This window comes from Trematomus bernacchii, unplaced genomic scaffold (genome assembly GCF_902827165.1).
Source record: "Trematomus bernacchii unplaced genomic scaffold, fTreBer1.1, whole genome shotgun sequence".
Taxonomy (NCBI): domain Eukaryota; kingdom Metazoa; phylum Chordata; class Actinopteri; order Perciformes; family Nototheniidae; genus Trematomus; species Trematomus bernacchii.
The window spans coordinates 7154057-7181326 of record NW_022987689.1 but is presented as its reverse complement, the minus strand read 5'-3'; the positions used below and the strand labels follow the sequence as shown (position 1 = coordinate 7181326).

General features: G+C 41.0%; 1 protein-coding gene and 1 long non-coding RNA gene across 2 annotated transcripts in view; one reads left to right on the top strand and one right to left on the bottom strand.

The window, feature by feature from the left end:
- LOC117489007 (semaphorin-6B-like) overlaps positions 1 to 18378 on the top strand; it is a 30548-nt gene extending 12170 nt beyond the window's left edge. Inside the window, exons 2-17 of the mRNA XM_034138227.1 lie at positions 1926 to 2049; positions 3070 to 3181; positions 4093 to 4153; positions 4250 to 4312; positions 6524 to 6622; positions 6707 to 6797; positions 7077 to 7196; positions 7758 to 7846; positions 7918 to 8135; positions 8222 to 8353; positions 8646 to 8795; positions 9195 to 9371; positions 10473 to 10613; positions 11384 to 11461; positions 12694 to 12755; positions 14496 to 18378. Coding sequence (XP_033994118.1) covers positions 1929 to 2049; positions 3070 to 3181; positions 4093 to 4153; positions 4250 to 4312; positions 6524 to 6622; positions 6707 to 6797; positions 7077 to 7196; positions 7758 to 7846; positions 7918 to 8135; positions 8222 to 8353; positions 8646 to 8795; positions 9195 to 9371; positions 10473 to 10613; positions 11384 to 11461; positions 12694 to 12755; positions 14496 to 15481 — 2700 coding nt within the window. The 5' untranslated portion in view covers positions 1926 to 1928 and the 3' untranslated portion in view covers positions 15482 to 18378. The remainder of the gene's footprint in view (positions 1 to 1925; positions 2050 to 3069; positions 3182 to 4092; positions 4154 to 4249; positions 4313 to 6523; positions 6623 to 6706; positions 6798 to 7076; positions 7197 to 7757; positions 7847 to 7917; positions 8136 to 8221; positions 8354 to 8645; positions 8796 to 9194; positions 9372 to 10472; positions 10614 to 11383; positions 11462 to 12693; positions 12756 to 14495) is intronic.
- Positions 18379 to 18598: 220 nt separating this feature from the next.
- LOC117489008 lies at positions 18599 to 20998 on the bottom strand. Its single transcript, XR_004556561.1, has 2 exons — positions 20560 to 20998; positions 18599 to 20150 (listed from the first exon to the last, which is right to left on the bottom strand). It is a non-coding gene; the product is annotated as an uncharacterized LOC117489008 (long non-coding RNA).
- Positions 20999 to 27270: the final 6272 nt, after the last annotated feature.

The following is a 27270-nucleotide window of genomic DNA, read 5'->3' as shown; positions in this document are numbered from 1 at the left end:
CCCTTGTTGTTCTGCTCATTTGTCTTTTCTTTCCTTCTCTTTGTACATCCTCTTCTTTTTCCAAAGTATTCTTACATCAAAGACTGTGCAGATCAGCCACAGGCTTTTTTAGGAAATACAAAGAGAACATCCACATTTAATGTGATTGATGGCATGGCTTCTACCATTTTTTACTGGTAGTAACTTATGTGCAGCGGTGTTATTCTACTGTCTTGGTTTTATAGGTGAAAGAGAGGCTGCAAAGCATATTTGTTACCCCTCTATGTTGTCGTTTTTTTGCCAGGCTAGCAGCATGTTTGTGTGTCTGTTTGCCAAGTTGATCCACCACTTTCGTCACAACTAAAAAATATTTGTGGACTTATTTTATTTATTGCCATTAAAATGTGTAAAGATATTCAAAGTCCCCACTGGATGAATCTTACAGACGCAATTTCTTGGCTTTTGTTAATGACCAAATACCTAGACAGGAAATAACATTATCTCAGCCACAGACATCCATTGTGTTTTAAAGCAAATAACAGACTGCTAATACACTTGATTACAGGTCAAATGTGAAAAATGATTGCGTGTAAGCCAAGTCAATTCACGACATCACACCAAATCTGAATCTTTCATAATTCCCAGTGCAGGGATTCTTTAAGCTGTTTCCATATCTGTGAATTTTGGATGCAAGTAAAAACAATCCTACTCATAAAATATTAACTTTTGCTTACTTAAAGGTCCCATGTCATGGCCATTTCTACTGATCATAATTCCATTGTTGAGGTTTACTAGAATATATTTATATTGTGCAATTTTCCAAACTCACATTGGTTTCTCATACAGCATCTCTATATAGTATGTGTATTCACTCTCTGTCCTAAACGGCTTGTTGGAGCTCCTGCCCCCCCCCCCCCTCCCTGTGAGCCCACTGTGCTCTGATTGGTCAGCTCGCCCACTCTGTTCTGATGAGTCTACCACTATGGTCTACCACCGTTACAGCGGAACATCAGTGATTATGTGTTACAATGGCGTTAGCAACCAGAAAATGACACCAGTAAGGACAAACAGATGAGAATGCTGCGTGGGGTCTGGGTGCCGTGTTGGCGGGACGTTGCGCGGCTTCCTGCTTGCTGCGTGGGGTCTGCGAGACAGCGAGACATCGCGAATGGACGCGGGAAGGGGGGGATGCTGAGGGGGCTGCAGCACCCCCATCTAAGAGGCTCCACTAGCACCCGCAACCCACAGTGTGCTGAAATGCTAGCGTTGCACTTGTTTTACTGTGTGTGGTCATATCTTGCACAGTGTGAACCTTTTGTGGCCTATGAACTTTATAAAGACTCCCCTTCTCCTTGTTCATGATTTAGAGCATTCTTGACTTTTGACCTTTAGAAAGACATTGTCCAGCTTACCCGAGTCACTCCCTTCACCTCTTCTTATACTTCACTCTCTATAAAGACAACTGTCGCAAATCACCAGTAATATGTCCATACAGAAACACAATTAGAGAAAGGAACATTACCACCAAAAGTGGCTTTGTAATCACGTGACTGTTCTGTCTCTTGAAGTGTTATATGACTGTGAGAATCCCCTTCAATTCAAACAGCTTGACAATGGATTGACATTTCCAAGAATGGATCACCATTACACCAAAGAGCAGACAATAGAAACGCACAAGCTTCCCGCTGCAGCAAGTTTGGTGGCAGCAGTCACCCTGCTGCACTTCTGACCCGGTCCTCGCAAACACACACACACACGCACACACACACACACACACACACACACACACACACACACACACACACACACACACACACACACTTTATTGATAATAAATCATAATGTCATAATGTCACTCACACTCTCACGTACACTCTCGCACATGCACACACTGAAAACATAAAGCGTACACAACAATGACATTTTCTCTCCCATCTCTTTTTCAGTTCATGTGTGTTGCTGCCATGGCGACTGTGGCCCCTCCCCTCACATTTCTTCTCCTGCTGCTTCAACTGGCGGACGCCTCGTTCCCAGAGGAACCCAGTCCTCTCAGCTACGTCCCCATAGAGGGTATGCTTCCTTCCTGCTGTGTGTGTGTGTGTGTGTGTGTGTGTGTGTGTGTGTGTGTGTGTGTGTGTGTGTGTGTGTGTGTGTGTGTGTGTGTGTGTGTGTGTGTGTGTGTGTGTGTGTGTGTGTGTGTGTGTGTGTGTGTGTGTCTGACTGTGCGACTGTATGAGCACCATTGATGATAAATGACTTCGCGGAAATACCGGGTCAAGGGTCAAAGCTTTGGTGTGGAGCTGCTCTCTAACTGCCCGGGCATACAGATGAATGAGAAGAGTCTGTCTCTCAATAGCAGTATAGTAGACTGATAAATATCAGGGGGACAGAGAGATGTAAAGACAGAAAGAAAAGGGGAGAGAAATGATTGTTATGGATTTTGAGAGGTGCAGGGAGATGAAAAAGTGAAAGACAATTGGATTGGATGGGGTGATACAAATGACAGGAGAAGGCTGAGAGGTGGTAGAGAGAAGGGGAGGAGACGGGTGGAGATGGATCGCTATGAGCTCCTCTCTCCCTCCCCTACAGTCAAGGACAATGAGACGTTGTCCCAATCTGTCGCCTGATGATGAGGGCTCCCTGTGGAGACCGTCGTCCTCCTCTTCGCAACTTTCTCGTACTCTGAAACTGCCGCTTTCTCTCTCCACCTCATCTGTTCTCCCCCACTTATCTGAAATGTAGGGAGGAGGGTGAGAGAGTGCCTTTTTTTTACCATAAAATTACAATAATGGTTCCACACAGTTTTTCTCATTATGGAGCTGCATGCATCACCAAAAGCAAAGAAAAACACTAAGAGGATTAAAGTGTTTCAGTGTACTTTAACTGCTGCGCCATTCGTCTCCTCCATATTATCTTTGTTTGCCTCAACAAAGGATCAAGAATGAGTGAAGGCACTATTAAAGTGAAGGGTAGAAAAGTGTTAAGGGTAAATATAGATGGTAAAAGTACTCGCTCTGTCCTTAACTGTCAATGCATTCTTGGCACTTCATTTCTTTTTTTGTATGTTTTTTCCTCCTTTACATGTGTCAGTTGTGCGGAGGTATCCAGTGTTTTTGGGCAGACCGCATCGTTCAGCTCAGAGACAGGAGCTGCACATCCAGACGGTCCTCCAAGTCAACCGCACGCTGTACATAGGAGCCAGGTAACCAACGGCAACCGCCTCCAACTGTGTGTTACTGACGTGCCTGCATTAATATCCTTTCGCTTTTATTTAATGCCACAGCTCCCATCTGCTGTCACTCTGTAGAAAATATTTTCAGCTTGTTGTGGCGCAGAGGCATTCAATCATGTTGTGAAATGTCAAGTGAAAGCTGTTCGTTCACATTAGTCTTATACTCGATGTATGGGAAATAGTAAACAGCAGAAGGAAAAATAAATAAAAAAATTTACAAAATGAATAACACAAATAAATTATATATTCTACCTCATGCAAATGAAACATTTCACAATTTCACACAGTTTTAATTAAATATCTTAGAACAGATTTGAGTCACGAAAAAAAACACAAAAAACAGGTGGCAAAAATGTTTACTAAGAGAAAAACAACAGCAGTACTTTTATTAAACCATAAACGAAGCAGGCCACTGTTATGAGCAACATAGATCATTCATGCAATACTAATTATCTTTGACAAATAAGTAATAACCCTGGCTGCTGTAACTCTGTAAACCCTTACTTACTGATGGGAGAAGTATAAAGGCCATCATATACAATCTGAAAACAAGAATGTTTTCATTTTGTTTCTGAATCAATTAATAAAATACACTTTTCCCCTTGGAGAGCCATAACTAAAACGTAGGTGTGGACCACAAGGCAAAAGCAAACCCCTAATCTATTTTATTGTATTGTTAGGATGCAAAATGGTACAAGGTTCCCAAGTTTTCCTAATTAAAATGCCGTTTGTGCAGGTTCCACACTCTCTGCCGTGTGCATCTCAATTTGAACATTATAAGAAAGAAAATTAGCCCATTGTGAAACAGTGCTGAAAATACACATTGTTTATTTTCTATCCTATAGTATTGCATCAGCACTGATTCGTTGTCTGTTTTGTAGAGATGACCTGTACAGAGTGGAGCTGGATAACATGGCAGGTGATGAGATGTTTTACAGCAAGGTTAGTCCCATTGTCTTGTACACACACATATCAAAACTGATGATACCCACACACACAGATTTCAAATGTATTCTAAATGGGGGTTTTTTTCTTCAGAAAAGGACATGGGAATCCAATAAGAACGACATTCGAGTGTGCCGGATGAAGGGCAAACATGAGGTAAGGTGCTCAGGCAAAATGCTCTGACTTTGAGATCCATTCTCATGCATCAACACTATCTACAGTATCACACGCTTGGACAGACACAACAGCTGTTAGAGGAACCTTATTTCCTTGGGGTGCACCTGCATATGGTATTTACACAAATTTGATCTTGTTGATACAGAATCAGTGCATCACCGAATCACACTGGCTCAGTGAAACGTTACCAAGGCCGAAAGGTATCCATCTGTCATTCAGAAAAGACAAGAGAGTCGGACAATTACATTTGTGTGTAGGTTTAGGGTTAACAAAGTAATCGTTGACCAATGTGAAGAGAAAGATTTGATGGTTGTTACATACATTTTAAGTTTAATTGAATAGATGTAGGAGTTCTACCAGCAAAATCCAATCTGAGCGTAACTCACGGAAAGAGAGGCAGGAGGAAACATTAAAAAGCAAACCAAGCAGAGAGAGTGACACAGCCTCTGGGAGGAAACGGTAATTGAAATTAGTTGAGAAAGGGAGGTGTCTATAAGGATGTGATGTGAAGGTGCAGCCACCAGGTACTAGAAAGAGGTGAAGAAACTACAAAGGGAAAAGATGTGCTGCTTCAAAGAACACAAATGAAAGAAGAACAAAAAGAAAAAATGAAATCACTTTGATAAAAGGGAGAGAAAGACATGCCCTAGGTGGAGAGGTGGAGAGAATAACAGGAAGAGGATAAAAGACTGTACGGTGAAACGAAAGCTTGCAAACTTGGATGAAGTCATCAAATTGTTCAGAATAAATGGTGCAATTGTGAACTATCTGGCATGCGCTACAGTTATAGACCTAAAGCTTTAATATGTTAAAGCATCTAATAGGTAAGTGTGCAGTGAAACTTGTGACAGTCCAAAAATAGACATATTTCACAGCTAAATGTCACAGCAGGGAAAGCGCAGGTGAAACTAATAACATTTGCGATGGCTCCATTATATATAAGGGTGCCAGTAAGCCAGCAATACCTGAACTGCAACACCTGAATGTATTTAAGTTGTTGAAGGAATATATTTTGGAAAATACACTCATATGCTTTCTTGCCAAGAGTAATATTTTTGAAGATCGATACCACTCTCACATCTGTATGGTAAATATTTAGCTGGAGCCAGCAGCTGGTCATCTCAGCTCTAACATCAGAAGCAGCTTTATTTTAACATCAAAATATAATTTGCCAAATGCCAACCACAAGGTGCTCCTGGCATTGAGTTACACAAACGCTTATCAACTGTAGTATACAGTATGTGTTTGAATTGCAGAGGCTAAACAGTGTTAGTTATTTTCAAATAAGCAAGCAGAACTGTTTCGCCTAATGATATTGGTAAGTAGCTCTTCTATTGATACTTAGAGTAATTTCTGTATACTCTTTTCATAGGCTTTCTTAATTAAGCATAGCAGGAAATGCACATACGGAAGTGATTAATCAATACTGGATAATGTAATGGGAAATATGCTTATTCACTTTTTTGCCTAGACCAAGATGACCGATAGAAGACACATCGAATATAATTATGTTGGAGCCAGCAGCTCGTTAGCCTAACTTAGACTGAAAACAGGGTGAAACAGCTAGCTGAGCTGTCACCAAAGTTAACAAATCCTCTCTAACTCTAATTAATAATATGTTACAAGACAATCTGTTTATTTCATACGTTGCTGGATTAAACAAACCACTCGAGTAGTAACTAAAATATCCTACAACAAATGCTAACTTTGTCAGCGCATGCTTTAAGCTAGTAGCTAGCTAGCAACATTCAAAACCAATAATGGGCGCTGAACAAAGCCACTGATAATCCAAATACAATCATTAAACTTCACAGGTTTATTAAAGAACCATCAATTATGGTCTTTGCAAATTCATGTCACCATGATTTGTTGTAGAATCAGAAAAAGGGCAGAGGGGCCAGGTTGGGTTGGAGGGGCTGACCTGTGTGATCAGGTTTCAGATATGGTGGAAACGGCTTTAAATCTCAGCTCAATCAGCAGCCTCCACTTTGAAGACAGCTATAAAGTCCCCGTCCTTGGTCCTCCAGATGGTTGAGGGTGTGAAGGATTGTTTTAAGCTTTGTTTTTCTTTTTGCTTCACACTTGCAGCCTCCTTGCTCGAACAGCAAGTTTTTGGTTCAACAAAGTCGCCCTGTACCCTGTGATGTTCTTCTCCTCTTTAATCGTGTCCTTTTGTGTCTTTGTCTATAGGGAGAGTGTCGTAATTTCATCAAGGTTTTGCTCAGACAGCATGGTGGCCTGTTTGTATGTGGAACAAACGCCTTCAACCCGCTGTGCGCCAACTACACTGTTAGTATCCATCTATCTGTCAGCTGGTCATTCTCTGTGTGCTTGCCAGTTCGTTTATCTATACCATTGTTGTTTCTTTTGCAGAAAGACACTCTAGAAATGGTGGGAGAGCCTGTCAGTGGGATGGCACGATGCCCATATGATCCACGACATGCCAATGTGGCTTTATTTGCAGGTAAAATCTTATGTTTGCACACTTAAAATAAAGAATTCTGTGTTTCTAGCAGACATCAGACTCAATTTTCAGCTCCAGACAATGAAACGGCTGTGCCCTTGTGTTTAGCTTTACAAAAGATTTATAGTCAGACCTCTCGCAGCATTGCTTGTTTGGTTTTAATCTTCCTGACCTTGTGCTATCTCTCCATCTGTATCTTCCTTCTTCTTCTTCTTCTTCTTCTTCTTCTTCTTCTTAATCTCCTTCTTTCCTCTCTCTGTGCGTCTCTCCTGCTCTCAGATGGGAGTCTTTTTACCGGCACTGTGACAGACTTCCTGGCCATCGATGCGGTGATCTATCGTAGCCTCAGTGACAGCCCCGCCCTCCGCACAGTCAAACACGACTCCAAATGGTTCAGAGGTACTTTTCACACGCATTAAAATGGCTCTCCTTAGTCAGGCACCTTCAATAGACAATCAGGAAGCAGATAACAGAAACCATTATCTTAGTTTACTCCCAGTAAATGAAATCATTGTTGTGGCTGTCTTTTCATGAGGTGGTGAAGCACAATAATAAACTACTGAAACCATCTGATTTCATTTATTCATAATAAGTGGCACAGGCTTAGACAGAGTGATGTATTGAGGTTAGTTGGACCCTACGGTTTAAACAAGCCGTAGATTGAACAGCTAAGTCTGTTTTCCATAGAGAACACAAACAAGCCGAGGCAGGTCAAAGCTGCAACAGTGCTGGATGAATAAATGATAAATAATGTGTATCCTCTTGTCCATGATGATAAATTAAACAGGACATAAATATTGGATGAGCGAGGCCCTTGGACAGCGTGTTGATGTTAGTGTTATTACAGCTTCATGTCAGGGACTGCGGAGCGCTGCTTTAGCCCCCCGGCACTGCATCACTACTGCTCTGTATGTATGTAAGTGTGTTTGTCTGACTCTGTTTTTCTCATATTATTTTCAGAGCCCTACTTTGTCAGCTCCATGGAGTGGGGGCCTCATATTTACTTCTTCTTCAGAGAGATGGCAATGGAGTTTCATCATTTAGAGAAGGTGCTTTCTTTCTTTCTTTCTTTCTTTCTCTCTTTCTTTCATTTTACTTATCCATGCTTGTTGTATTCCAGGTGATGGTGTCCCGTGTAGCTCGTGTGTGTAAGGCAGATCTGGGCGGCTCTCAGCGGGTCCTCGAGAAACAGTGGACCACCTTTTTGAAAGCGCGTCTAAACTGCTCGGTCCCAGGAGATTCACACTTTTACTTCAACCTCTTGCACGCCACGAGCAACATCATCCGCATGCAGGGACGAGACGTCGTCCTGGGTCTCTTCTCCACTCCACCAAACAGGTAGCGAGATGCACACAATGTGAACACAAACTAGCACAAACACTGTTTTTCTCACCACTGTCTTGTTTTTCGTTTTTCTATGGTAGCATCCCAGGCTCTGCGGTGTGTGTGTTTGACATGCAGCAGCTCGCTCATGTTTTTGATGGCCGCTTTAAAGAGCAGAAATCCCCAGAGTCTATTTGGACTCCTGTGCCGGACGAAGCGGTGCCTAAACCAAGGTATTGTTATGCAAAGTGTATGTGAGCTGATCTAGGGAAAAATACTGCATTGCTGCTTTACTGAGCATCTGTCTCACATATAATGTCTACTGACTCCCCTGCTATAAGCTCAAACTGTCAATCACACGGAAACTTCACTACCACTCAGCAAATATTCTAATATAGCCTCCATAAGCCGCAAAACAAAAACTCCTCAGGCTTTTTTCTTCTTGCTCTCTCTGCCTCCTTATGCTGTCTTTCCTATTTTTCTACCCCTGAACTCTCTATTTTCTGTCTTTCTCTCTTCTTGCAGGCCAGGCGGATGTGCGGTGCAGGGATCTAGATTTAGCTCCTCCAACACACTGCCGGATGAGGTGCTGAACTTTGTGAAGACCCATCCACTGATGGACGAGACCGTCCCACTAATGGGGCACAGACCCTGGGTTGTCAAGACTATGGGACGGTACGAACACTGACTTGTTATTTGATGGCACCAGCGGAGACATTTTGTTTTGTGTCTTTTTGTTCAGTTTGTGTGTGGTCTTTAGTCTCATGTTGTGTCTTTGATGTAGACAAAGATGTTGTTGTGGTTATTTTGTACCTCTCTGCAGTTTCTTTATGTCTCTTTGTAGTTGTTTTTTGTTTCTTTGTGGTTGTTTTGCATCTTTTTGTGGTTGGTACCTGTCTGTTTAATATGTATTTGCATGTGGAGGCTCCTGGGCTAGGACAATAATTCATCCATGTATAGAGGAACTTTTTATTGCCTGAAAAACGGAAATGTAAACCTGACTATATGCATCATAGGGATAGGAAATGTTTACTATTGATTGAAAAAAAACAAGTCTTCACTCTGTATCTCTAGGTACCAGCTGACAACCATGGTGGTGGACACTGAAGCTGGCCCCCATAAGAACTGTACCGTCTTGTTCCTGGGCTCAACCCGGGGAACCGTCCTGAAGTTTCTAATGATTCCCACCGGAGAGCCTGTTTCCCACCGCAGTGTGTTTCTGGAGGAGGTGGAAGGATTCAACCCAGAGAAGTGAGTAGGAGTGGAGTCTTTGTCCTTGATCTCCATAAAGTTATACATTTTGACAAGTTGCTCCAGGTAGATCATGGCTCATGTTGCCTGCCATTATCTGACAACTGTAGAGCAGCAGAGACAACGGAGCCCTGGAGGTGACATGGACAAAAAAAGGTTTAAACCTGCACATATGCTAAAGTCAATCCCATGTGTGCTTTACTAATATGCACGCTTGCTCAAGTGAACTTATTTAAAGTGTGCACAAACATCCTCTTTAGCCAAGTAAAAGACTACTACTTACCGGTATTAACTTGACTTTACTGTATCTATTACAGTAATAGCACATTCATATTTACACACTTTGATATCAGGTTTGCAACTTACATTCCTTCAAATTGTTCACCTAATTAATACAAAAATAATTTTGTCATTAAAATTGTCTTAAAATACATCAACAACAGTAACAGTCAAAATCAAATCAAAAAAGAGAAGCATAAGAGGTGCACATTTGTGAAGCTCAACAAGATAATGTGTGGTGTTTTGGTTTAAAATGATAAATACTATTAGAAATTCTGACTAAGTGATTGATCAAGTCAACATCTCAGTACTTTTTGACTGTTTGTTGTTGTATTTATCATGATATATACAAATTATTTTGATGTTTTTAGCAGCAGCAGAGTAAAATACAACTTAAATGTAATTATTTTCATGTGTGTTACTGTGTAAGACCTGACTGTCAAAAAATGGTGGCTGAAAAATATGGATTCTGTCTGACTTGAAGTGCAAACAGATGAGGCCTTTGACCCTGTCACAACATGATTTGAGACATACATTGACACACAATGTAATAGCTAGCTAGTAAAAACTAGCAGAAGTCGTTAACAGGTTGTAAACTGTGCACTATGCTTTGGCATCTAGTGGTTTAACAACATACCATAAGAAATGTTACATATATTCACTCTGTTGTTAAATTATAAGGTTGTTTTTTAATTGAAATTGTGCAAACATTCCAAAATTCCCAAGATTACCTTCACTTGTAACTTTTCGGACCCAACGAACCCCTTCCTCTGCTGGCTCCTCACCCTCCAGTCTTCACCATTGTCTCTCTCTCTGTCTCAGGTGTGGTGAGGACACTCCTCAGGCTCGGCAGCTCTTGTCTCTGTCGTTGGACTGGAGCAGTCACACTCTGCTGCTGGCCTTCCCCGCCTGTCTGGTCCGGATGCCCACCTCTCGCTGCCACCTGCACTCACGCTGCATGAAGTAATTGTTTTTGCCTCGGAGAGTTTATATAATTTCCTTAATGTTTCTTTGTATGATAATGAGGTCAGTATAAATGTGGCAGTGGCCATTATCCAAGGTACGACTGACTTGCCAACTTTAGTTTTTGTCCTTGTGCTCTCACTCCCTATTAGCGCAGTTCTCCTAATAAAATGCAATGCAATTCTGCTAATGCTTCAATCAGCAAGCGATAGATGAGGTGTTTTTGTTAAACTACAGGTATTTTCTCTATTTTGGGAGAATTCTTTCCCTGAAAAATACGATTTAACACAAGCAGATTCAAGACCATCCTCTTCTAAGTTTGTAATAAAATGGATGATATATTATAAATACCAAGACGGCATTTGTTTATTACTGAACAGATGGTGAAGATCTTTTGAAGTAGAACCCCACACTATGAACCTGAGTCCCACAGCAGCCATTCAACACAGTTGGGTTCAGGAAACCGAGAACAAGAAGCAACTCCATATGTGTGACTGCTGTGTGTGAAGATGAATACCACATGAGGATTTCAAATCATATACAGTTTTCTACATTGTATGGTTTTATTAGCCCACTAAACCTAACTTATTAACTTGTTAGCCAGATAAACAATAAGCAAGCTAACGTCCCTGCTTAATTCATAGCTGTAACACTTGTCCCTAGGTTCTGTAAGTTTCCCAGGGAGAGTTCCCTGCTATAAAAATGTCCGCTATGAGAATCAGGTCATTCCTTTGCATTTCTTAACTTTTTCCTTTTTTATTGGTGTGCAGGAGTTGTCTAGCCTCCAGGGACCCATACTGTGGCTGGACCAGAGGCAGCACCTGCTCCTTCCTGAGACCAGGCACACGGTGAGGACAACACACACACACACACAAACAAACACACACACCCCACACACCAACCTGTAAACTGTCTCCTACCGCTGCAGACCTGCTGCCTGCAATGTAAGGAGAGGTTATTATACTCAGAGACAGTTTTATTGGCAAAGTTACCACATTCCTTTAGGCTATGTTGTACACAGGAAGGGCTGGTAAGTAAGGTGAAGTTGAAGAAGTATGCTATTTCACTTTATCATGAAATATTGATATGTTAAATAAAAACAATGGCTCAAATGTTCATGCAGTTTAATAGACAATGATTCATGACACTGTGTGTGCAAGAACATCTTTAAATATGTGTTCATTTCACTATGCAAAAGACAATTATGCCCATACTAAAACATGTCAAAAAAACAGAAAAGGATTAGAAATAGTTTAAGATACGTGTTACCAAGTAATTGAAATCAAATAGGTGGGCAAAGGAACACAATGATGAATAAATAAAGTAAATAAATGTTGTATGTCATGAACATATGAACTATTACAAACTCAAACACACTCAAATGGCAAATGGTCATAAGTTACTTAAAATAATCCGCTACACAGAATCTACTCTACTCTAGTAAAAAATATAGTTTTTAAGTAAAGCATTAAATTGCGCTATTTATTTTTACTTCTACTTTTTATGTTTTAAATGTAGTTGAATATGTACTAGCATATACAGTATTAGCTAGCTTTTAGTATACAATTTCAACCTGTATATTCATTGATAATAATAGTCTGAAAATAATAATAAATAAATATTATCCTTACCTCTTTCAACTAAATATTCCTATAAAACAATATAAGGATTGATTGGTACCGAAGTGAAACGTTATACCCAGTATCGCTGTCAGTTCCAAAGCCCATCCTCTTCAGCTCTGTCTGACCCTGACCTCTTACCTCTGTGAGGGAAATCAATAATGGGATCAATAGAGTATCCCATTACACTGAACAACACACCAATTTGTGCCATATCAAATTGATTGATTACCATCAACCAATGTCCTCATTAATGTACCATTTCTATGCAAATGTTCATTTAAAACGACAATTTTACATTAACACGTTTTTCTCAAAAAGGTTCATTTATTTTTATTATGTTAGAACATCATTCGATCAGATCACACAACTATGATTTAATGGCACTCAAAAACACACTTTATGCTGTTTGTATATGAAGAGATGTATTGAAGTGTCTGCTGATCTCTGTGTCACTGCAGGCTGCCTTTTCAACAAGATGTGGAATATGGGAACACCACCTCCCATCTAGGAGACTGTGATGGTAGGTTGCAGCAAAATGTCATGGATGCTTGTGGCTGTGTGCAGCGGACTATGGGCAGACTCCGCCTAGTGGCTCAATCCCTCATTACACCTGCTTAGTTGTCACTGAACAGTTTGTCCTGAAAAAACACCTCTGATACCACCAATAGAGAGATAATCTGAGATTGACAATATCTGTCTATTCAGTATATGTAATATAAGTATTTAGTATAATGTGATTTCCTTCCCAGCTCATCCTCTTAACCTTAATATTAGCAATTGTTTTTCAGTTTTTGTTTTTTTTCATACATGAGCTGAATGAGCGGGGAGTGGAACTAGGATTTTGTTTTCAAACTCACTCCCTACAGATCGAAACGCTCCCAGTGTGAGACAGTTTGATTAGAGAGGATGTGAGAGGTCTAACTACTGCTAGAAAAAAGCATTAGACTGCAGGATGGGAAGTGCAACTTGCTCCTGGTCACTACGCTTTGTTCTCTCAAAGCTGAACATCTGAGGGAGGAACGACCGAGGGTAGCCGGTGAGCAAGCTGGAAATAGCTTAGTATAAAACACTGATGTCACTTCTGTAGAGAGGCTCAGATGTCACTGCAGCAGCACCAGAGAGGGCCTCTTTCAACCTTGCTCTGAAATGTACAAAGTCAGTGGAAACCAAAAAAAAGTCACTTCCTCTCCAGCAGATTCCTCCTGAATTGCTTCAGGCCAGTTTCAAAGTCATAACATTTACTCAGTCAGATCTGAATTTCCAAACAGAAATATAAATCTAAGCCCTTCTCACACTCATTTTTTAAAACTGATATATTGGCCACTAATATTACCCTGCACTCAAAAAGTGATAGCAGAGAAAGTCAGTGATGCCAGGCTGCAGACCTGACAGACTTTAATCGGAGCAGTGAAAGCGCAGCAGAGGCCGAGCCAGGGCCAGGCATGTGCTGCTGTGTCTGCAGATGGGAGTGATTAAAGCTGGGTGGAAACACTGAAGTAATGCTATGCTGTCTGCATGGAGACACAAACTGGCCGGGCTGCAGGATGGAAAGTGTGAGGAGAGGATAGAAGAGAAAAAAGAGAGTCAGCTGCTGTGGTCTGAGCTGTGCTGATGACAAGTGCAGGCCTCTCTGAACATGGAGCCTGCGGAGCCCCAAGGCCAGACTGGAGAGAAGCTCAGTTTAAACACAATCGTCCGTATGCTAAACGTCATCATTAGCAACGATCAGTGTTATTCAAGTTTCGAGTTATAATCTGAGCTTTATGGGGGTCTTTAAAACATGCACGCGCACACACGCGCATAGATTGCGCAATAATTGATTGCACACCTTGGAGGTGAAGTGCAGGCATATTATCATTCAAGTGAGAATACGATGCGTAGTTCTTTTGGAATTTTTTTTTTCTTTTAGCCTATTTACCTCGTTAATGTAAATAATACTCTTTACATTGAAACATGCATTATTTGTGATTAAAATAATGGTTGTTGGTAATGTATTAGCGACCCCCACAGATGTATGATTTCACTGCTTTCATAGGAGCTCAGACCCCTCCTTATGGGAGCTCAGCTCCCATTGGCTCCCACATAACTCGAACCCTGGTGTTATTGCAGTTATTGATTTATCATGACATAATACATCTTGTGATGGGAAAAGCACTAAGTACAAGTAACAGAGCACTATACTTATGTAATATTAATGATAATCTGGACATTGAGAGAGGACGTTGTTCTTAATTTTGTCCTCTTTATTGTGTCTCTTCAGGAATTCTGCAGCAGAGTTTGCTGATTGAACCAGAGAGCTTGGTCTCGCTCAACCTACTTGTGGCGTCTGCAGTCTCAGCGTTCACCATCGGGGCGGCCCTTTCCGGTCTCGCCGTCTGCTGGATCATGGCCCACAAGCCCGCCAACCGTCGCCACGGCAACACCTCCCAGTCCTCTATCCAACGGCGTGAAAGAGGCCTGCTGACTAATGGCAGCGGGATGGGAGGCTCTGTGCTCAGCGTGACGCGGCAGGGAGGCGGGGATCGCCCCTGCACTCAGGGCGGGGAAACCCTGTTTGTCATGCCCAACGGCTGGGTAAAGTCAGGAGAGCTTGACCCGGGTTTCCTGCCCACCCCGGAGCACACGCCTCAGCAGAAACGCAGAGGCCTACGACTGTCTGACTCCAACTCTGGAGGGTGGGACACCAGCCAGACGTACCTGGGCGGAGGCTCCGTGGGGCTGGGTTCCCCCTGCCGTATCCCCCCCTCCGTCTACCTGACCACCAGACTCTTCCAGCAGGGGGGAGGCGGGAGACACAATGGTGAGGTCCGTGGGATTGACGCACCACGCCAACACTATGTCTGCCTGAGCAAGCAGGAAAAAGGAATGAAGGGGACGCCCAAAGCCCCCCTCAGGAAGTCTGCAGGAGAATATGTGTACCCCATGACCCCCCAGGACTCGCCTGAGCGTCGGAGGGTGGTGTCAGCACCCAGCGCCCCCGTGGAGTACAGCGAGCCCATGCCATTGCGCTGGCAAGCCCCGGAAGGTTACATCCTGAGCAGCCACGGCATGGTGCCCGTCTCCCTGCCCCCACCCTCCATGCCCGCCCCCAGTGGCCAGGCGTACATGTCCCAGCAGCACACCCCCGCACTGAGCAGGGCCCTGCTGCGAGGGGCCCTGGAACGAGGGGAGCTGGGCGAGCTGGTGGATCTCAGCCAGTTCATGAGTAAGAAGAACTGCAGCGATAGGACTCAGGCGGGCCAGTGACTCACGAGGAAGTAAAGTGGAAAGAGAGCTTTTCCATGACCATAACTCTCTGTTTTATTTACCAAGATCTCTCTTTCACCCTTTCCTCCTCATTCTGTCCATTCCCCTCTCCCTTCCCTTCTCTTTTCCCTACATCTTTACTTGTCATTCCCCCCCCCTCCGATCTGCCAGTTCCATAGGCTACCCCCTCCTTCCCTTACCCCCATGATGAGTCTCTCTTTATGACTGGCTGCTGGGTCTGCCACTCATATCCGGGCTCACACTAATTGGTCAGATGGACTGAGGTTGTTGCTGTGTCTGCATTGCAGAGTTGCCTCTCTCTCCTGCTACTCAGCGGCAGCGGGATGAGAGAGGAGAGAGGATGGAGGGTAAAGAAAGAGAGGAGGGAATGTGGAAAGCAGAACGGGGGGCCGAGACGACAGAGACAAAGATGGACATGGCACTTAGAGGCTGTCTTCTCTGTGCAGATTAACTGAGTCTGCAGAGCCAGTCAAATACTGCTACAGGAGTGGGATGTTTTCCCTCTTGGATAACATTAGACTGCCACCCATCTGTTCTTCACTACATTACCTGTTGTCTGATTGCCAACTAGGTATTTCAAGTGAAATAGCAAAATCTTAACCTTGTAAATGATCTGAAACAAAACACAAAGTGAGATGAGGAAATCCCTTCTTTTTCTCTCTCCTGTTTGCTGCACACACACAAGATGTTTTTGTACAGGTGAGGGATGGTATTTAGTACTCCATGTGTACGAGAGGCACGATGTGTGTGCCAAATGCCTCTAACCAGTCTCACAGCGATATGGGACCATAACTCTTTGGAGAGCAGAGTGCAGGACTGAAATGTCAGCACTTTTTCTGCCAACTGCATGCTCTCTGTAATGACGGCATCTCAGCTGTCCATCGCGCTATCCGTTTGCCTCCTTACACTCCATGTACTCTTTAATGACCAATAATTCCACAAAGACGTCTGGGGAGATTGCAACCCGAACACTGGACTGTCTTTAATCAGAGCTGGACTGAAAGGAGGAAACAGAGATGTTGTTGGAGGATTCAAAGTGAATGCAATGCAATATATGAACACTTTGTGCTTCACTGTTCACACTCAAACAAACACACATACAGGTATACACCAACACATTCATTATTGGGAAATTATAAACCACAGTAGGGTGGCTAAAAGTACCCCCTTAACCCACAGTGGGTCAAGGTCCCACAGTCGTGATACAGAATAAAGGGACAGTTACAGGGGAGATGATTGAAACCTGTGGCCTAACGCAAAGCCAATAGGCGTAATGGAAATGTTCCCAGCAGGCAAATGGGACTATATATTCAGCACATCAAAGTGTCCGAAACCATGAACTGGTCGGAGTTTAGAGCATCACAACATGGTGCAAGTATGTTCACGAGGAGGTGGAAGTCATACAAAAGTGACAAGATAAAGAAGAAAGAAGTGAAAGACAAGTACGACTTGATGAAAAGACTGTTGATTAAAACGAGAATGTGTTACAAGTGACCAGATGATTCTCATGCTTAGTCAGTTGTGAACAAATGAACTCTGGTTTGTGCTGACCTTATTGTCAGCAGCAATATATGGTTTATCTGTACATAGTAAACTTTAATTTAGATACAAATGATAATGTAAGACAAAAAGTAAAAATGTCATCAGGCACTAGCTTGCAAACTAAAATGTATCATGTCACTATAGCTATTCATGTATGATAATCTGTTTTCCTATCAACTGGCTTCAAGGTTGAAGACACTGAAAACTACTAGTGTCTTTTTCTTCTATTTTTTACATCTTTGTGCCAAAACCGCGAATGATTTACCGATGCCTGATTACTGAAGCAAAAAAAACTTGTTTTAAAGTGCCATGATGACCATTTCAGTCAGCAGTGCTCCTCAGTGGTGTCGGAGAACTCACTTGTTGCAGTATACTTGTGATATGTATGCCTTTTACCACTACATGCTGAATGTTATATATTATTTTTTTATTTAGATGTGGGCTTGTACTCTTGAAATAATTTGTTTCAGTTCCCCCTGTCTGTCCTGATGCCACTGACACTGAATGCTAACAGCAGCGTTTGAGGGTCTGTTTATAAACTACATTCACTTACTATACTGTAAATATGTACACAGGAAAACAGACACTTTGTCATGCCCTTTATGATTATACTGTAATGCATTCACTGATGCCCTAACGTGAGTTGTCTTTAGGACAACAAATCCAACATGTAATATAATTAGTTCATAAGCAAACCTTCAAATGGACTGAACTGCTGTAAGGGAATACTGTGCATCTCATTTTGTGTCATATCTGTCCTGATCCTGAACGTCTTGTCTAGTCTGTAGTCTGTGATCGTCTGTCTGTCATCCCCAACCAACTGCCATACTGGAGGATCTTGAAAATACTTGTCAGAATCGTGAGTGAATGAATGTACTCATTATTTTGTTGTTTCTTATCATTATACTGTGCAGTAATAAGGAAAAGCACAAAAAACCTTTTCTCTTTTTGTTCTTGCATTTTGAATACAGAGCTGTTCTGTAATGTGAATAGTGTAAATAATCATCCTGAAGGTATAGTGTTTCAGTTTTGGAGGGATCGTTCTTGCTCTTCTGAGACAGGAATGTGTTTGAAGTGTGAGTTTTTTTTTTCCTTTGGTGACAATGCTGTGAATAAGATGTATGTACAGTATTTACGTGACTTTGGCTGACAGCTGAGTTCAGCTGTTTCCTGTTATTAGAGTAGAGTCGCAGGCCTGATCTCAGCCAGAACTGAGCCTTCTCATTTGACTGATGCCTGCCGAGTTTTTCTGCAGTTGCTAAGATACTGCTGTTATAATAACCATCGATCTTTGGAGTACTGCTATTAAATGGCATTATATAATTGACTGCTAATGTTGTCAAGTGTGGTTCCCGAATGCACTCATTGAAATAAATGTATATAATTATATGGTTCCCACGCATATACACACATTAACAAAAGCAGTTCAATTACCTCACAGCTGTCTCGAGTAATGTGTGTGTCAATATCGAGTCTATTTTCCATAAATGAGACATATTTGTAATGAGATGGGCAGTTTTAAACTTCACAGCAACCAACACTCCAGAGCAGAAATACAATCTATCATGCATTTACTTTTCGGGCCACAAGAGGGAGCTGGACACTGGCCTTCATTCAATGTAAGGCTTGAACTCCCATGGGTGCCTCTGTATTGACTTCACATCATCTGAGTGTGCTGCTGAGACACAGACGGTAGGTTTGTAGAGAGGTCTGCTGCAGAGATGAAAATAACCCTTGTTCTCTGATTTCATATAATGCTTAGAACATCACACAGGTACATAACAGGTATTTATATCCCAAAACAGACAGAGAGAAACTTGACGATATGGGCCAAGCAAGATTTAACAGATTATGTTGCATTTTACACGTAATTGTATAAACCAAAACAATTATAAATGTCAAAAAATTCATTAAAATAAATCATGAAAAGTTGTTGAGAAATGCCGATTACTCCGGTGTGTCATATTGCACTTCTAAATACTTGGAAAAGAGACACAGGAGTATTTAAACAAAATATCATAAACAAAGCAGCAATGGTTCAGATATTCTGACCTTTAGTCCCTATATGTTTCAAGCTCTCTGCTACAATTCCCATAATGCCTCTCAATAGCGTATTTGAAACCCCACACCTCCAGTTCGTAACACGGTTCAAGTCTTAAGCCAAGGCACAATATACAGGCAAATTAAAATAATGACCAATAAATGGTTGTACTCTCATTTACTTGCAAAAGAATCTCTTCAGCAGAAAAGAATAGCTGACAGAATCAAAACAGCAGTTGGTGGAGGCGATCCATTCAGCTACATGTAAATAGAAATGTACAGGTAACCTTTCAAACTGCCAATTTACTGGTGGTTCGTAGTTGACAACAAAGCCAACATGGATTGGCGTGTAGCAGAAAATGAAAACAATCATATTTGCTGTTACTATCCCAATGGTGCGTTTCTTGTCCTCAAACTTGTCATCTACCTTTCGCAGAATAGAGATGATGCGACTGGAACAGAAGACAACAATCAAGAGTGGAGCGAGGTAGCCACAAACGACCATAATGACAATAAACACTGGACTAAGGTGGATATTTTTACACCTTTCATAACAGGTCCAGAGTTTTTCTGGGTGATTATCCTTATGAAATATAGCAGATATTGTCAAAATAAGTCCCCAAAGGATCAAACACACTGCAAAAGCGACCTCCTTCTTCTTCCGCCATGATCTGGCCTGCAGTGGGAAACGTATAACCAGGTAGCGCTGAACACTGATGGCTGTGGTGGTCAGAATGCTGGCATACATGTTGATGTAATGTGTGGAAATAAGGAAAGTACAGAAGTGATTCACTGGTAGGCAGATGAAGGCATTATAGATCCTAAAGGGAAGGAAGAGGATGAGGGTAGAATCAGCTATAGCCAGGTTGAGCATGTAGATGTGCGTGTCTGTCCAGGACTCCCGTTTGGCAAAGAAGGCGCGCAGAGCAGCGGCGTTGAGGAAGAAACCCAGGAGAAACAGAGGACAGTAAGCCAAACCCTCAAGGGTGTCCACCCTGCAAGTAGAGTTGGTGGTGTCGGTGGTGTTGGTGATGTTGCAAACCATACCTATCTGTAAGAGGTTTCTCTGTGTCAGAGGGAAACATAATGTTAGTTAAGTAGAGTAAATACACTATTCTTAGTGGTTAATCTTTTCAGCTTTCAGCGTATTAATTTATCAAAGGATAGGTTAACAGTTGTCTTTAAACAATACTCACATGCCTTCAACAGTTTGAATCATTTGTAGTTCTTATGAAAAACACCTTACTAAAATGTTATCAAAGCAGAACCTATTGTGTCGATTACAACTTAACATAACTTCCCTTTTTAGGAAACATTTTAATAACTGGAAACCGTGGTGCGTCGTCATTTTCACAAAACAGTAAAAAAAAAGTCTAAATTCTGATAACATAAACAGCTAAAAACAGTGGAAGACAGAAAAACACACATCAGCTTTGTGTTGATAATAATAATAATACAATTAAAACAAAACTCACCAAACGAGATGTAATGGCATACACTTTATTGAATTAAGGAAGATGCAGCAGCATGTCTTCAAACAAGTGCATATCTGTGTGAAGCACTACTACATTTGCATCATTTCCTCTCTTGGTCACGTATTTGTGGCTTAAAATGCAAGACAAGTCAAATAGACCTGAAAGTATAGCACACCTCAAACAAAAAGCAGAACACAGAAACAGTTCCCCCTGTGTCGTGTAGATGACAGTTTCCTGCTGAACTTTAATGCGTGGAAAATGTGTGTATAGGTTTGCATTTGTGGGTGATATGAAACTGAAGCATTTTGTGTGTGTTTGTTGCTTTGCAGTGCTTGGAGACTGAAGGACTTGTTGTGACTTATATTTCAATAAACCACCCCCTTTTACCTTGTACTCGCATGGCTCCAAGATGAACAAAGAATCCTAAAAACTGCTACATTTTGGATGAATTGACATAAAAAGGGGCTCCATTAAATAAACGCTCTTTTCAGTTTCACTTTATGCGAGTTAAGTGTTTGAAAAGGTAAGGATTTTGAAAAAAAATAGAAAGAGAGCATATGATTGGACAAATAGGACATGGATTAGACTGTGTGAGAGTTTGTGATCACATCTTTTGATAAAGTTTTGCTTTTTTAAAACTTTTTCTTTTATGTTCAATTCATAAATCATCTTCCAGGATTTTGGATTCTTTGTTTGCCTTGGAGGCATGCAAGAAAAACAAGCTCAGAACAAGAAGGTAACACAAGGTGAGTAATTGATTTACAAATGATCAATTCAGGGATGAATATTGGTCCTAACTACACTACCTCCGGGCAAATAAAGTGTCATTTTTGTATGATTAAGTCAATGCTATCCTTGTATTTACACTTTTAAATCTGCAAACCTCAGTGGTAACTTTCAGCAAAGGTGTTGAGCAGAAAAAAACAAGGCCACACTGTGGTTGAGGTGAGAGTGGGAGGTCAAGAACCTGACTATGACAGACAGGGAAAAGAAATTGAAACATAAATATCATCCATGCTGGATTGAGAGCATAACCTCTCTATTGTCGAACAGCTTTTTGGGACAAAAACCTTAATGGTAATGGGACTTGAAAAAGGTGTGTCTCATACATTATTTTCAATTCTCACATATCAACTTAAAAGCAGAAATAGCCTGTTTCTTTTCCGATAAACTTGTCAACAACTGACAGTCACAATCAAAGAGCCACAGGCCTCTGGCTCTGTTTATGAAAGAACCTTTGTTAATACGTTTCTGAAAATCCATATGACAAACATAATTAAAAAAGATTGAGAAATCATCAAGACATCTACAGGTCTACTTTGCCTTCAAGCAGTTCTGGCACATCTGCTCTGTGTACACGAGGTATGTTTTCAACATGTCCTCATCAAAGTGTCTCAATCCATTCCGACAGACGGTTTGAAGCTTGGACGCAGGACACTGTTTGCCACACACACACACACACACACACACACACACACACACCATACATGGGGGACCCTGATGTAAACAAGACGGAAGTCTTTCTCTGGTCTGCATCCCCTTAACAATTGTATGTTTTGAGCTGTACTGTACTGTACCCAATATACAAGCTGTTAATAAACTTTTCAATCAATCAATTCAATCAATCAAAACACTGCACAATTATTGCTATAACTGCTTTGTTATTGCTTACAGTTAGGTCTTACAGCAGATACAGGCTTGTTTGTCTGTGCTTGTTTTCTGGTGTGATTCACTTGTTTGTGGCAGAGGGTGTGTATTCACCAGTGTGAATAAGCTGGGACAAAATCCCAGACATTGATTGAACACAATGTCAATGTTCAACTAATGTCATATTGTAGTTCAGTATTATATACTTTGTATCAGGAGAAAGAAAGAGTGGAAATTGGATAATGAAAGATTTTCCAAAAGTCCTTGTCCTCAATAATCTTCTTGAACCCTGACCACATCTTAACGAGATTACGGTGATGAATCATTGCCTGCATCATAATCTTTTGTACAGCATGGGTCCAACACTGGGCTTGTATTCAAGCACTGAAGTATAGATAATGATTGGCAAAAGAGGCTTTCAGCTAGGACGAATAACGAGGTCATGGTTGCGAAAAAAGAAAAACAGAGTTGTTGAACAAATGAAAAGGACATTTAAAACAGTATTTGGAATATGGCTTTTGGCAACATTGTTTACAAAGGCTTCCTCTGTTTTGTGGCCTTGGATGTTCAGTGGAAAAGGTCAGCTTTATTAGTAAGACATGAATATAATTAAAGAGTAATAATAGGATGGTGTTGTTGGTAAAGGAGGACAACATAGCATATTAAAGGTCTATTGTTCTACTTTCTTTGAATGGTTCTTTAATATTAAAAAAAGATTTCTGGTTTAAAAGTAGGAATAGACCAAAATCAAGTTTTGGTTTTGTAAAGTGTTATCAAAAACTTAAACCACCAAAGTATTTTCACATCCTCATGAGGTAGCCCAGGGGAGCAAAGAGCAGAGATACGAATAATCCCAGTGTCTGTCTTCTTGTTAAAGGAAAGACTTCAGCATCAGAATGCAGATGCAGAGCTGAACGTGCAGGGAAGGAAAGGACTGACGGAAAGAAACAAAGAACGATTGAACGAGGGGAAATGGAAATCTAAAGAATCTGATTTGGAAATAGTTTTGGACTGGCTGAATGGAACAGTTGAGAATACACAAAACAAAAACAGATGACAGAGCAGAAAGGTTTTCAGTCTGAAGTTTTACTTTTCTTTTATACTGTATACAGTTAAACATATTTTTGAGTTAAGACGGTTTGGCTTCAGGAAAGTTTCAGCTTTTTTCATAAGACTGCAACACGCAAACTGAAATTGGGAATATTTAAAGCCAGAAAGGGGAAACAATCATCCTATTAGAAAAAGACTGGAGGTCAGGTGTAGCTGAATTAAGCTTTGACCTTTAGTGTTAAAGCAAAACTGGGGGAACAGTGGCATAATTAAGAGAAATATTTATAATGTATTCAGTATATGTATCCGTTAATCCCAACACATTTTAAATTGCAACGACCATTAGAATGTATTTGACTTAAAACCCTGAAAAGCAAGGACATGTTAAATAGCATCTTGTTATGAAGTGTTTTATTAGGAATTACTATGTTTTCGCAGTAATTGCCTTCTTAGCGATACTCTGATTTTATTCAAATCTGTTTATACTTGAAAGATGCTATTCTCTGAAAATAAAGGCAGAAATCTAATATTACACAGGATATGAAGTGGCCTGTTGTTATCGTTAATTTGTTTTAAATCCCTTCAGGCTTATATTGTTTTCGCAAAGTTATTTCCCAGATCTCCCCGGCTCGTGTATGTCCTTGTTGATATATTTGCCTGTAGATCTCACTTTCCTTGACTCTCGTCTGGCTGTCAAGCAGGGGGCCTGTCTCTCTATCCACTGGGTTATCTTCCTTTTCCTGCCTTCCTGTATTCATCCTCCCCGTCTAGTACTGTATGAAAGTGCCCCTGTACATGTCAGAAGAGATGTAGGTTGGTGGATGGGAGGGGGGGTGGGGGGGTTCCATTGCTTTAACTAGGTCAGTGCAGACACAGCCCTCCCTCCCCCACAGTGCCCCTGCTCTCGGTCTCTTCTCTATCTGTTTTCCTCTGCTGTGACGCAATGCAGACTCTCACAGTTTCTCTTGTATTACCTCCAGACTCTCAAAAACACAACACAGCCTTCATTGATGACAGTGATGCATCCTCCTAAATCAGCATCAAGGAAAAAAAACATATTGGTGTAAAACAGCTTGCATTTTTTTTCTTTACAGATGCCAGTGAAGTTGAATGAATCAGCTGCACCATATGGATCTGTTCATTGGCCAGAGTTTTAATGATTTGGTCCAACTTTTTTTTTGTGATGGAGCATTACGTAATGTTCTGGCGTTGCATAATGTTTGTGTGGGTTCTCAATCTGTGATCGGGCACATTTGGAGGGGCAGTGTAGTGCAGACCTCAGAAAGTGTGTCAGTGTTACTGTGCAGGAGCGCGCTCTGAAAAGGTTGTTTGTTTGTGTGTGTGTGTGTGTGTGTGTGTGTGTGTGTGTGTGCGTGCGTGCGTGCGTGCGTGCGTGAGTGCGTGCGTGCGTTTGTGTGTCAGAGTTAATAAGACAACAATAATTGCATCCATCTGCTGTTCTTGAACCCCATGAAAGACATCATGTGACTCAAAATCACGAAAGGTCGATGTTAAAAAGCAAAAAAGTATTACATAAACCCGGCCTGTTATACCACAATCCCAACACTGGATGTCTCTGTTTATGCTGTCTGTGTTGCGATGAGTCATCTGGGCAGTTATACATTATATGAACTAAAAACTAAAGCTCAACCATGCCTGATTTTCAAATGCAGGGTGTTTATCTAAATGAACAACTACCTGAGGTGAGATACAGGATACACTGTGTGTTGCATGTGTTGAACACAAAGCAAGAAGCTGGGAAGTGAATGTGATTAAACTCCTTCAAAAACCAAACCAAGGCTGCACAATAAAACAAAAATGTAAACATTGTTCAGAGTTTTTTAACTGATGTCTCATGTAAGAATAGGGGTTGCTCAACAAAAGGATTATTAAGTAATTCCATTCTTCCTTGCTTACATCATTGAGGGACGATCACAAAAAAAGGGCTCTGGGCTTGCATTATAGTGAAAGGGAATAGAGGAAGGGAATATGGGAGGGTGAAAGAGCAGTGAGATAAGACATTTAGGGGTCCAGCAGTGCCTTGCAGATCGTGCACAAATAAAGTTGGTCATCAAGCCAAAGATGGAGAACGCAAGGTGGTACAAGACAGATGCGGAAGTAGCCGCATGTTAAGTAAAATGTGCAGGACTCTGGAATAACTTATTGCACCTCCCTGGGCTTATTTACAGTAGAGTGAATGGAAATATCATAATGTTAAACCATGTGTTATTGCACGTGTGATTGCATGTGTGATTGCATGTGATAGTGCATGTGTGATTGCATGTGTGATTGCATGTGATAGTGCATGTGTGATTGCATGTGATAGTGCATGTGTGATTGCATGTGATAGTGCATGTGTGATTGCATGTGGTCTCACCCAATTGTGTGAAACTAGGTCATGCTCACATGGCAAAGCACATTGACCACCCTGGTGATAAACACAGCCCAGTTGCTCTGGCAACCTCCTTTTACTCTCACCACGTCTTTACATGGCACATATTTGTATTTGCATCAGATTCCTATTTGAATGTTGACATAGACAAAAGCTGCGCAGTTTCTTTTCTCGACACTGAGAGTAAAGGCATTTAATAAACAAGAGTGCTGTATCATTTTTGATTAAAAACATGTTCACACCTTAAATGAATCATGAGTGTATTTTTGTATTTTCGCTAATGTGTAATCAGAGGTTGGGTATTAACTAAATAGAGGCTCTGTAATGTGAATGTGCCATCACTCAGAGTACTCCCTTCTTTTCAAGTGACTGTGGGTGTGGATGTTGAACCTGCTTAGCGAGAAACAAAGAGAGATGTAGAAGGGTGAGGGGAAATAAAAGGGAGACAGTGACTGACAGAGAGGGATTTACTGCTGACTGTGTTTGTCAAGACAAGTCTGGACATACTATAGATATGTAAACATATGTGTGCATGTCTTTCACAAACTCAAACAGCCATGAAGAACATTTCCATGAAGACGTGCAAACTGAATTTAGCAACATGGTTAAAGACTAAATGTGTTGTGGATGTTTAGAGAAGTGAGTTCCTATTTAGAGGGTTGCATGGGAGTATTTGAACAGGGCAAATAGAGAAGAACCATACTTCCCCTATCCGGTTCTTAATTTAGAGCGCCCTCGAACAGGAATGTGCATGTTATTATGAATTGCGATGGTTCCACTGTGAAGATCTGAGGAGTCATTGTACTTTTGTGTACAGAAAACAGGCATTTTCTTACAACAATATACATCATAAGGTATCTGAGTTCATGCAGTTACTGTGTATTTGTTTATTTATAGCTATAGATTAACCTTATGCCTCTGAAAACTGAAAACCACATTTTAAGTATTTTGGTTTAAAAAAAAAAAAAACACTAATGACTAAAAAGGTCATATTACAATAAAAAAGATATAGTGTTATTTAAGAAGACTCTTACACTTAGCTAATCTTCTTTATCTGTGTAGGTCTAGACGCTTTATTAACAGTAACCAAACAATTTAACAACTGTCAATGGTTCCTATTCAAATTGTGTTTGTTTATAGATTGTTCGAAGGAAGTAAGTATAAGCCAACAAGTGAAAAGAGCTCAAATAATAACGAAATATATAAATGTCGAAGTCACCCAAACTGTTCTGAATTTGGAAGAAAAAAAGTGTGTGTGTGTTTATTTAGGATCCAATTTCTCACCTAATTTAGAGGCCCGAAAATCCCCAGGAAATCTTTATTAGTTGCATTGCAGTGCTCAGAGCTTGGGTTCAGGTTACAAATGTATATCTGACAGATTATGATGTGAAGACGATTTGCATTTGTTCTCACTGTTTAGGTTAGAGCTAAATTCAAGTTTAACTTGCTAAACCACCAAAACAGGTGTTAATGTTTATTGATGTGTAAATCCAAATGTTTAACTGTACAAATATGATTAGACTTAACAATAGCTCATTATCAGTATTGTGACTAGGTATAATGCAGCAAGAATACATTTTCTATTTCTGTAATGCCTGAGAGAGGGGGGTGTGAGTGCTGAG